Source organism: Galeopterus variegatus, unplaced genomic scaffold (assembly GCF_000696425.1).
Source record: "Galeopterus variegatus unplaced genomic scaffold, G_variegatus-3.0.2 Scaffold6, whole genome shotgun sequence".
NCBI classification, from domain to species: domain Eukaryota; kingdom Metazoa; phylum Chordata; class Mammalia; order Dermoptera; family Cynocephalidae; genus Galeopterus; species Galeopterus variegatus.
In genome coordinates, this window is record NW_007726117.1 from 157,790 (window position 1) to 170,909 (window position 13,120).

At 39.4% G+C, this 13,120-nt stretch overlaps 1 protein-coding gene across 1 annotated transcript in view; it reads left to right on the forward strand.

Annotated features, from left to right (window-relative positions):
- The first annotated feature begins 87 nt into the window (after positions 1-87).
- Positions 88-13,120, forward strand: part of RNF11 (ring finger protein 11) — a 46,335-nt gene continuing 33,302 nt past the window's right edge. The window contains exon 1 of the mRNA XM_008580237.1: positions 88-324. Within this exon, the coding sequence (XP_008578459.1) occupies positions 202-324 (123 nt within the window). The 5' untranslated portion in view covers positions 88-201. The remainder of the gene's footprint in view (positions 325-13,120) is intronic.

Below are 13,120 nucleotides of genomic sequence, written 5' to 3' on the forward strand. Positions count from 1 at the left end.
ACATCTCCCTGCTTCACGAGTCTCAGTCCGACCGGGCTAGCTTTGGCGAGGGGACGGAGCCGGAACGGGAGCCGCCGCCGCCGCTTGAACCCCGGCCTGCCGCCTGACCCCACCTCACCGACGGAGGCTGACCGGGGAGCGTGCGAACGACCCCGCCACTGCTTTCTTCTTCCCCCAGATCACACATCCTCGCCCCAGAAGATGGGGAACTGCCTCAAATCCCCCACCTCGGATGACATCTCCCTGCTTCACGAGTCTCAGTCCGACCGGGCTAGCTTTGGCGAGGGGACGGAGCCGGATCAGGAGCCGCCGCCGCCATATCAGGTAGGGGAGGGTGTGGGTTGGGGAGGGGGTGTGAGGAGTAGAGGTAGCTCTGGCCGAGATTGAGGGGCTGGCTTCGGGGCCGTCTCTGCTCCTGACCTTGGCGAGGCCTAGCCTGGGGGGCGTTGCCCCCCCCCCTTAGGGCTGGATTTGAGGGCGTTTGTTCCCCATTCCTAGAATAGGGGTGATCCTTTATCGCCCCTCGGCACTGTGGGGGTGGTACTTTCTGTGCTTGATCTCTGGACCAGAGTATGTGATCATATCCCCTTGGCTAGTGTCTGTCGGTTCGCTTGTCGAGTTTGGGAGTCCAATTATTTTCCTGCCTTTATGTCTGAATCGTATGATTTCCTCATCGCACCGCCAACTGGATTATGGGTTCTGGATAGGTGGCTGCCCCCCACCCATCCCATTTATATTTTCATGTGTGATCATCCTCTTCCTCCCTTCCCCATCTTTCTTAATCGAGTGTGTTAGGCGTTCATTTCTCCCTCTACTTGGGAGACTGATCTCCAAATGGTGATTTCAATCCCAGAGACATCAAGAGTTTCTTGTTTATATATATGTATATATTAATTTTTAGCTCCTCCTCTTTTTGCTCCACCCTTATGACACACCTTTTAAACTTGCTGACTTAATAAAACTTGATTGTCTTAAACTTTGGAAACCTTTAAACCTAACTTGAGAAATGCCTTCTGTTTCTCATGGTTCTCCGTTTGTATCAAATACTCTCCTAAATCGGTTTCATTGCCTTTGTACAACAATCACTGCCACAGATGTGTTACAGAATTAATGTAGAGCTAAGACCTCTTGAAAATTCGGAATAGATGTGCAGATATTGTAATCCATAATATATATGTAAAAACCTTTCTTTTTCAATTTTAAATGATATTGAATAAAAACTTTTTTTCCAGAAGGACTTGAATAAGTAGTCTTTAAACTTTTTCCTGAAGGGAGTTTAGTTTTCTAACTGGGCAGTCTTTGTTGTTTCATGTAGTGACATCATTAATCTAGTGTTTTCTTTTCTCATTCCTGTGTAAATCAGTGTCTCATCACACCAGAAAAACCTGATCACATATGTTGGTTTAATGAATAAAAACCCTTCGGCCTTTCATATATACCAGTAAAGTCCAGTCCTAATTGTGGCATAGAAAAGCCTCCATGACTTATCTCTCACATTCTATATTCCAGGCCTACCAAATACACCAGGCTGTTCATACCTTTGCCTTTGCTCCAGTTGCTCTTTCTGCTTGGAGCCCTTCCCCCATGGTTGGCCAGGTGAACATCTAATCCTCTTTGAGGACTCAGCCCTCATATCTGAAGTCCTGACATTCCCCTCCCTGCCCGGCTGACTCCCCTATGTGTCCTTACTGAACCCTCTATACTTCCACAATACCTATAAAACTTTAGTGTTATATCTTTGTTTAGTTAGATGTGTGTCTCATCATTGAGGTGATTCCCTACTCCCCCAGTGTAAACTGCATGGAGTGGGGACCCTGTGTTTCCAGTTTGCTGTTGTATCCCCAGCATCTTGCTCGTAGTAGGTACTCTGTAATTGGGATAAATGAAGAATACTCATATAAGCCCTGGAGAACAGGGACTGTCCCCAATGTTTCATGTATTTTCTGGCACATAACAAGCACCTGAATTAATTAATGAATTTGAATTCAATATTATGTTTTGTATATTTATACACCCATTTCTCCCAGAGTGTGTAAATTGTCACAGGGTAGTCTCAAAAAAATCCCAGGTGAATCTGGATGTCTTTCCAGATATGTTTGCGTGAAGCAAGTGAACTGTGTTTATATTTCTTTTTGTCTTTCCCCACCCTCCATGTATACTATTCAACCACTATGCTTGTTTCAGTTTTATGAGCAAGTTTTTTTAGATGTATGAATTTTTATTTCAAAATCTCTTATGCTCCCTAGCCCCTTCCTTGGCAGATTGGATAGCTATGACTTGTTCTCTTTCTCCTGTCCTCATGATAATTGTAGTATTAAGGATAACTTTAGAATTTATGGGGACTTAATTTGCCCTTTCCAGGACTAGATGATAATGAGGTTTTTTTGGTATCATGAAGGAGCATTTTTTTGAAATGTGTTATTTTTGACAGTGGGAGTTTTTTGTGGTTGCCCTTTCCTGAAGTGAATGACCCAGATACTGACAAATTTAGTATCAATTGGAAGAAAGTAATTACTTTAAAAGATTAGAGCATAAAAAGAAACATTTGTAGAAAAAATATCGTCCCCCTTAAGGAAATAAGATTTTTAGGGATGGTTATTTTAGGTAATCTGAGAAACACCAATACAGGGTAAATAATTTATAATATTTTCTGACAGAACTTTTTTTGACAAGGTCAGTGGTTGACAGAACTTTTTTTTCCCCATAAGGCTATGTGTTCACAGCACAGCAGCCAGAGTGATGTTGGTAAAACAGATCTTGACACTGTGCTAAACCCTCTGTGGATTACTTTTTCATTCAAAGTAAAAACTAAATTCCTTACAGCATCCCATAAACCCTATATAATCTATACCCTCTGTCTCCACACATACTTGGTAAAACAGATCTTGACACTGTGCTAAACCCTCTGTGGATTACTTTTTCATTCAAAGTAGAAACTAAATTCCTTACAGCATCCCATAAACCCTATATAATCTATACCCTCTGTCTCCACACATACCTCTCTCTTTTTTTTTTAAAGATGACCGGTAAGGGGATCTTAACCCTTGACTTGGTGTTGTCAGCACCACGCTCAGCCAGTGAGCGAACCGGCCATCCCTATATGGGATCCGAACCCGTGGCCTTGGTGTTATTAGCACCGCACTCTACCGAGTGAGCCACAGGCCGGCCCCCACACATACCTCTCTTGATGTCTCCTATTACTCTCCACCTTGATGGCTTCTCACTGGCCTCTTTGCTGTTCCTAGGATCCTCCAGGACCTTTGCCTTGCTTGTTCCTGTTCCTGGAGTACTCTTCCCCAGGTATCACTATGGCAAACTGACTCTCTCACCTCCTTCAAGTCTTTACTCAAATACTACTTTCTTAAACTCTTTCTGACCATCCTATTTAAAATTGCAACTTGCCCCAGCACCCTGGAGGTTCCTCCTACCCTGTTCTGTTTTTTTCTCCGTTGCATTTATTTATCACTTTCTGACACACTATGTTTATTATCTGTCTCCTCCCACTAGGTGGAAAGGGATTTTTTTTTAATTGGTGTTTTCTAAGTCCCTACAACAGTGCCTGGCACATATTAGGTACTCAGTAATTTGGTTGAATGAATGGATTTCTTTTAAATAAATTGATATATTTTGAGGAAGGTGCAGTTGAATTTCTGAACTATACAGAGCTGGCTGGTTTCTCAGTTGGTTAGAGCTCAGTGTTATAATAATACCAAGGTCAAGGATTTGGATCCCTGTACCAGCCAGCTGCCAAAAAAATATGAAAAAGGAAGGAGAATTTATCAGATTATATTTTGAGGAACTTCTTTCACAAATAAGAAAACAACATTTTGGATATTTCAAGTTGTGACTGAATAAAGCTTTCTTCAAGGTACTTTTTGTTGTTAAAAGGCAGGTCTATCCTATACAACTCGTTAAAAGTAACCTCCCTCTAAAAATTAAGCATTCAGAGCTGTAATGTATATATATATATATATATATTTTTTTTTTAAAGATGACCGGTAAGGGGATCTTAACCCTTGACTTGGTGTTGTCAGCACCACGCTCACTCAGTGAGCGAACCGGCCATCCCTATATGGGATCTGAACCTGAGGCCTTGGTGTTATCAGCACCACACTCTCCCGAGTGAGCCACGGGCCGGCCCGCTGTAATGTATATTAATGCCTTGTTTTTCTAATATCTTATGAAGTTAAGTTCAAGTAATTGGAGGAGTTTTTTTGAGGGGGTTGTTTTTTTTTTTTTTTTTAACATACTAGCAGTTTGCTTACCATTTTGGTGGAAATACCAAAATTTATTTCACATATCTTGGTCTTATTAAACACATTATTTAACTTTTAGGGGCTGGCTGCACCAAGGTCCGTGGTTTGGATCCCCTACCAGTCAGCCCCAACCAGCCAGCCACCAAAAACAAAACAAATTATTTAACTTTTGAAAACTTCCCCTTGTGTGAAGTATCCCTCCATCTTCATGAAGTTTTACCTTCTTACTGAGGTGTAGATCATTTCCAACTTTTTAATAAAGCCTTTCCTGACCTTTTTTTCCCTCACTCCTGATTTGTCAAGTACAGTTTTGTTTTAGTTTTTGTAACATTTATCTTTTAATCATATATTCCCATATTAATTAGGTCTTTGTGTTTAAACAGTTTTTGTTTTTCCAGATCACAATTTCCTCAAAAATGAGAATGATATATTAAACTTTTAAAATATCTCAGTGGAGTGGAATGGCACCTTACATATTGTAGATACCAGTGAATATTTAATGATTGACTAACTTAGAACTATGCCTTCTCCCTCTTGTGTTGTCACCACCATAATTGAGGTCCTCGTTAGTTCTCACAACAATAACTTAATTGATGTTTCCTCATCCCATTCATTTCATTCCATGCTGCTAGATAAATTCTTTTCCAGATCAGATCCCTTGCCTATTAGTTCTTAATGATTCTTCATGACTAACCACTGAAGATCTCTAACTTTGCATTCACAGTCATGATCTGGTTCTATATAATTTTTCAACTCTTGGTAGCCTGTTGTACCTTCCTTTATATAGCTAATACTCCAATCATACTGAACAGTTTGCCGTATTCCATGTATGCCTTCTGCTTTCCTGCTGCTGCCTTTCCTCATTCTTTTCCCATTGCCTCAAATGCTCTTCCTTTAATCATTTCCAGTCTAAGTTCTAGGGTTCAAGGTCCAATTCAAATGCCATGAAACCATGAATTCTGATCTCCCCAACGTAAACTTTTCTTAATTTGGGCTCCTTTAGTACTCTGTTTACCATTCTTAGGACACTTTACCCTTCCTATTCTAATTATTTGTGACAATGTCACATCTCTGCTAGAATCCAAGTCTGGTTTATCTTTCCATTGTGAAAACGATGCTTTTCACATAGCAGGCACTCACACATGAGTGAATGTGAAAATCATGTATTACATTTTACTGTTAAGAGTATGCAGGTTTATGGTTGGTTGCTTCTATATAAAATGTTTCCAGAATCCTGTGTTTGACCCATCACTTCTAATTTATAAAGTGCACCTTTAAGAGTACGACAGTGTGTGTGTCAGAGTTTAATTCTAGAGCTAATTATAGGGTAACATGAGAAGACAGGGGGAGTGAGTTACTTGCTACATAAGATCGGAGAACTTGATTTTCTTAAAGTGTTTTTTAGGTAATACTAGAAACCCCTTATAGAATTTAGATCTTTAAAAATTTTAATGTAACTGTTGAAGTAGAATGGGATTATCTTTTTAAAATTTTATTTATTATTTATTTTGAGGGGGTTCTTAAGTGCTTAATTTTATTAGTTTTTTCTAAATAATAATAAGAAAATTGTCACAGAATGGCTACTGTAGGTTCTCTGTGACTTTTTTCTTCAACTTGAGCCATTTCTTTGTCTTCTTTCTTTTTTTTTTTTTAAAAAGATGACCGGTAAGGGGATCTTAACCCTTGACTTGGTGTTGTCAGCACCACGCCCAGCCAGTGAGCGAACCGGCCATCCCTATATGGGATCCGAACCCGGGGCCTTGGTGTTATCAGCACCGCACTCTCCTGAGTGAGCCACCGGGCCGGCCCCTTTGTCTTCTTTCTTGACTATATTTCGGCCAAGGTAAATTCTGGAAATGAGGAGGGGAGTGACAGGAGGATGATTGACAATCAGGATTAGAAAAATATTATATTTATCTTCTTGCCTCAAGTTTTTTTAAAGATGACCGGTAAGGGGATCTTAACCCTTGACTTGGTGTTGTCAGCACCACGCTCAGCCAGTGAGCGAACCGGCCATCCCTATATGGGATCCGAACCCGGGGCCTTGGTGTTATCAGCACCGCACTCTCCTGAGTGAGCCACCGGGCCGGCCCCTTTGTCTTCTTTCTTGACTATATTTCGGCCAAGGTAAATTCTGGAAATGAGGAGGGGAGTGACAGGAGGATGATTGACAATCAGGATTAGAAAAATATTATATTTATCTTCTTGCCTCAAGCCATCTTCTGTGTATTACCTTCCTTCAGGTACGGAGTTAGGGATGATGTATTTCTGTGCTGTATTCAAATAAGTTTTTAAAAATAGGATTCAAGTGGAGAGTTATTGTTTAGTGGGTATAGAGTTTCAGTTTTACAAGATGAAAAGTTCTGGAGATGGATGGTAGTGATGGTTGCACAACATTATGAATATTTATACCACTGAACTGTATACTTAAAAATAGTTAAGATGGTAAATTTTATGTTATGTGTACTTTAAAACAATAAAAAATTGTGTACCGGCCAGTTGCCAAAAAAATAAAAAATTGGAAAATAAATAGGCTGTAAATGTCTAGAAGTTAATTCCTTATCAGTACCTTTTAATATTGAATTAACAGATATTTATGGTATATTTAACATGCTCAGAATTCAGGCTTTTTGCAGTTGTGATCTAAATGAAAGTAAGAGTACAGAGCCCAGCAGCCGCTGAGGTGAGCTGAGACCAGACCCTTGCAGCACCGGGGCTCAGTCTAAGGCCTGTAGGGAAGTGCACACAGCCCAGCAGCCGCCAAGGAGACCAGACACTTGCAGCACTGGCACCAGGGCTCTGTCTAAGGCCTGGAGGGAAGTGCACACGGCCCAGGAGCCACCGAGGTGAGCCAAGACAAGACCCTTGTGGCATCGGGGCCCAGTCTTAGGCCCAGAGAGAAGCGCACACAGCCCAACAGCCGCAGAGGTAAGTCAAGACCTGCGTGGCACTGGAGCTCAGTCTAAGGCCCTGGAGGGAAAGGAAGTGCATACAGCCCAGCAGCTGCCGAGGTGAGCCAAGACCTGCGTGGCACTAGGGCTCGGACTATGGCCCTGGAGGGAAAGGAAGTGCACACAGTCCAGCAACCGAGGTGAGCCAAGACCCACGTGGCACCGGGGTCCAGTCTAAGGCCCTGGGGGGGACGGGAAGTGCACACAGCCCAGCAGGCACCGAGGTGAGCTAAGACCCACACAGCACCAGGGACTCAGTCTACAGCCACGGAAATCTAGAACAGGAGCCAAGGTGGTGGAATGTAGATACACCATACCTTCTGTCACCACAAGTTCACCACCATAGTAGTAGCCAGGAGCACTCTACGGGCAACCTGACACTCACTTGACTACCTTGATATACGAAGAGTCACCAGTAGAGCCTGCAAGTAGAAGAGGAAGTCTTTATTCTCATAGCCAACCCCAGAGTAACAGAAGAAGCAAGTCCTCTATCAGCTAACCAAACATCAATGAAAAAATACTAGAACTACAAACAAGAAGATATGACACCACCAAAGGAATACAGTAATGCTCAAATTCCAGACCCCATAGAACAGGGAATCCTTGAAATGTCTGAAAAAGAATTCTGAGCAATGGTCTTAAGAAATCTTGAAGAAATAAAAGAAGATTCAATTAGAGAACACAAGGAAAAGAGAAAAAATATCCAGAATATGAAGGAGGAAATTTACAAAGAGATTAATACCTTAAAAAAGAATGTAGCAGAACTCCTAGAAATGAAAGATTCCTTATTGAAATGAAAAACAACAGAGAGCTTAAGCAGCAGGCTAGAGCAAGCAGAAGAAAGAATTTCAGATCTTGAAGATGGTCTTTTTGAAATAACTCAGGCAGACAAAAAAAAAAAAGGAAAAAAGAATTTAAAATAATGGGGAAAATCTAAGAGAGATAGCAGACAACCTCAAGTGCTCTAACATTCAAATTGTGGGTATTCCAGAAAGGGAGGAGAAAGGAAAAGGTATTGAAAACCTGTTCAAGGAAATAATAACAGAAAACTACCCAGGGGTAGGGAAAGATGCAGACCTTCAGATCCAGGAAGCTCAAAGTTCCCCAAACAGATTCAATCCAAAAAGATCCTCTCCAAGACACATTATAGTCAAAGTTGCAAAGCTCAAAGACAGAGTATTCAAAAAGCAGCAACAGAAAGGCGTCAAGTCACCTATAAGGGAACCCCTATCAGACTAACAGCAGACTTCTCAGCTGAAACCCAGCAGGCCAGAAGAAAGTGGAATGATAATATTCAAAATACTAAAAGAAAAAAATCGCCAGCCAAGAATTCTTTACCCAGCAAAGCTCTCCTTCAAAAATTAGGGAGAAATAGTGTATTTCCCAGACAAAAATTGTGGGAGTTCACCACCACTCGACCAGCCCTGCAAGATATGGGAGTCCTTCATCTGGAATCTGAATAATGAATGTCACTACCATGGATACACAAGAAAGAGCAAAGCCTGCTGTTAAAAACAAAAATACCAGTGTGAAAGAGCAAGAAGCTACGTCATGCCACCTCAAATATCCAACTAACATTGAAGAAGAGAAATAAAAGGGAAAGTAAGGATCAAAAGGTATTTAAAACATCTAAACAAAAAGCAATTAAATGACAGGAATGAAACAGTATCTGTCAATAACCACCCTGAATGTGAATGGATTAAACTCCCCATTCAAAAGACACAGATTGACTGATTAGATTAAAAAGCTAGGCCCAAGTATATGCTGTCTTCAAGAGACCCATCTCACATATACAGACACAGACTAAAATTGAAGGGATGGAAAAAGATATACCATGCAAAGGGAAACTGAAAATGAACAGGAGTAGTTATTCTTATATTGGGTAAAATAGACTTTAAACCAAAAAACATAACAAGAGACAAAGAAGGCCACTATATAATGATAAAAGGATCAATCCAGCTAGAAGACATAACAGTCATAAATGTATATGCACTGAATACTGGAGCACCCAGATATATAAAGCAAACACTCTTAGAACTAAAGAAATAGGCCCTAATACACTAATAGTGGGTGACCTGAACACCCCTCTCTCAGTATGAGACAGATCTTCCAGGAAACAGATCAACAAAGAGACACAGGATTTAAACTACACAATAGACCAACTGGACCTGGTAGATATATACAGAGCATTTCACCAAACAACTTAAGAATATACTTTCTTCTCATCAGCTCATGGAACATTCTCCAGGATAGACTACATATTAGGTCACAAATCTAGCCTTAGCAAATTAGCAAATTTTTAAAAATTGAAATCATTCCAAGTATGCTTTCAAACCACCATGGACTAAAATTGGAAATTAATAACAAGCAAAACTCTGGAAACTATACAAATACATGGAAACAAAATAATAGACTTCTGAATGACCACAGGTCCAAGAAGAAATTAAACAGGTAATCAAAAAATTTCTAGAAACTAATGAAAATAAAACTACATCATACCAAAACCTGTGGGATACTACAAAAGCAGTACTAAGCATCAGATTTCTTGCAATAAATGCTTACACCAAAAGAATGGAAAGACTTCAAGTAAATGACCGAACACTATGCCTCAGAGAACTTGAAAAACAACAAAAATCCAAACCTAAAAGTAGTAGGCAGAAAGAAATAATTAAGTTCAGAGCAGAACTAAATGAAGTAGAGACCAAAAAAGCAATAGAAAAGATCAACAAAACAAAAAGCTGGGTTTTCAATAGACAAACCATTAGCTAGGTTTACAAAAAAAGAGAGAAGACCCAAATAACAAAAATCAGCAATGAAAAGGGAGACATTACAACTGATACCACAGAAATACAAAGAATCATTAGAGACTATCATAAACAACTTATGACAACAAATATGAAAATCTGGAAGATATGGATAAGTTTCTAGACACATACAAACTGCCAAGACTGAACCAAGAAGAGATAGAAAACCTGAACAGACTAATAACAAGCCAGGATATGGAAGTGATAATTAGCAATCATCCAACAAAGAAAAGTCTGGGTTCGGATGTCTTTACAGCTGAATTCTATCAAACTTTTAAAGAGGAATTAATACCAATTCTCCTCAAACTATTCCAAACAATTGAAACAGAAGCTACTCTCCCAAACTCATTCTGTGAGGCCAAGATAACTGTGATACCAAAAAGAGATAAAGACACAACAAAAAAAGAAAATTACAGACCAATATCCTTCATGAGCCTAGATGCAAAAATCCTCAACAAACTATTAGCAATCAGAATACAGCAACATTTTTTTTAAAACTACAAACTATCAAGTGGGATTCATCCCAGGGATGCACAGATGGTTCAACATATGAAAGTCAATAAATGTGATACATCACATCACCAAACTCAAGGACAAAGACTATATGATTATCTCAATAGTTGCTGAAAAGGCATTTGACAAAATTCAACATCTCTTCATGATAAAGACTCTCAACAAATTAGATATAGAAGGAAAATATCTCAACACAGTAAAAACCATTTATGACAAGCCCACTGCCAGTATCATTCTGAATGGGGAAAAATTGAGGGCCTTTCCCTTAAGAACAGGAATAAGACAAGGATGCCCACTCTCACTGCTTCTATTTAACATAGTACTGGAGGTACTAGCCAGAGCAATCAGGCAAGAGAAAGAAATAAAAGGAATCCAGATTGGAAAAGATGAAGTCAAACTTTCCCTACTTGCAGATGACATGATACTATATATAGAAAAACCTAAAGACTGTCTCAAAAAATCCTAGAGTGGGTTATTAACTTCAGTAACATTACAGGATATAAAATAAATGCCCCCAAATCAGTTGCATTTATATACTCAAATAATGAACTAACAGAAAGAGAAATAAAAAAAGCCCATTTACAGTTGTCACGAAAAAAGTGAAATACCTAGGGATCAATTTAACCAAGGAGGAAAGACCTCCACAATGAGAACTACAAACCACTTCTGAAAGAAATTAAGAAGATACAAAAAGATGGAAAGATATTACATGCTCGTGCATTGGAAGAATTAACATTGTGAAAATGTCTATACTACCCAAAGTGATCTACAGATTCAGTGCAGTTCCCATCAAAATACCAATGACATTCTTCACAGAAATAGAAAAACAATCTTACCCTTCATATGGAACAACAAAAGACTCCGAATAGCCAAAGCAATCCTGATCAAAAAAAATAAAGCCAGAGGCATAACACTACCCAACTTCAAATTACACCACAGAGCTATTGTAACCAAAACAGCATGGTACTGGTATAAAAATAGACATTCAGACCAGTGGAGTAGAATTGAGAACACAGAAATCACCCCTCAGGTTTACAGTCATCTGATATTGGGCAAAGGCAACAAAAATCTACATTGGGGAAAAGACTGCCTCTTTAACAAGCTGTGCTGGGAAAACTGGATATCCATATGCAGAAGAATGAAACTAGATATGCATCTCTCACCATACACTAAAATCAACTCAAAATGGATTAAAGACTTAAGTTTAAGACCAGAAACTGTAGCATTACTAAGGGAAAATATAGGTGAAACACTTCAGCAACTAGGTCTGGGCACAGACTTTATGAACATGAGCCCAAAAGCACAAGCAGTAAAAGAAAAAATAAACAGGACTATATCAAACTAAAAAGCTTCTGCACAGCAAAGGAAACAACAGAGTGAAATGACAACCTACAGAGTGGGAGAAAAGTTTTGTTAACTATGCATCTGACAAGGGATTAATAGCCATAATATACAAGGAACTCAAGCAATTATACAGTAAAAACACAAATAACCCAATTAAAAAATGGGCAAAGGAGCTGAATAGACATTTTTCAAAGGAAGACATACAAATGTCCAACAGATACATGAAAAAATGCTCCACATCACTAGTCATCAGGGAAATGCAAATTAAAACTATGCTGACATACCACCTCACCTCAGTTAGACTGGGTATAATCAAAAGGACAGTGAATAACAAATGCTGGAGAGGGTGTGGAGAGAAGGGAACACTCCTACACTGTTGGTGGGACTGTAAACTAGTCCAACCACTATGGAAAACAGTATGGAGGTTTCTCAAACAACTACAGATCTTCCATATGATCCAGCAATCCCTCTTCTGGGTATATACCCAGAGAAGTGGAAATCATCACATCGAAGGGATATCTGCACTCCCATGTTCATCGCAGCTTTGTTTACAATAGCCAAGATACTGAACCAACCTAAATGTCCATCATGGATGATTGGATAAGGAAAATGTGGTATGCATATGCCATGGAATACTACTTTGCCATAAAAAGAATGAAATTCTCCTATTTGCAACAACATGGATAAGCTTGGAGAAACTTATGTTGACTGAAATAAGCAAAACACAGAAAAATATATGCTGTATGTACTCTCTCATAAGTGGAAGCTAAGAGATAAAGAAGAAAGGAAAGAAAGACCACAGTAGTGCGTTGGCCTTGCAGAGGGAGAGAACATACCTAGGGATATGAAGTGGAGTGGGGAAACGGGGATGGGGAGGGAGGTTGGGGATAATTGAGGAGATAATTGGGTGGGGACATGGAGTATAACCACAATTTATGGTAATGGACATGCTGCCAGTATGGATCTGGCCATCACATCTTAGGCACAAGTGGTGACAATTTCTTTTGTATCTCATGGTCAAAGCCAATAAAAACAAAACAAAATGTTAAACAAACAAACACAAAAAGCAATGTGTTTTTCTATTTCCAAGATAATGTGAGAGTAAAATAAAACATTAATTTACGTGATAAAATTAACATATCAATATTACATGAATAAAGAAGTTTACAAAACTATAAATACGATTTCAACAATGATTAATTTATACCTTACATTTTGTCAAAGTTAATTGCATGCCTATTTCTTTTTTTTT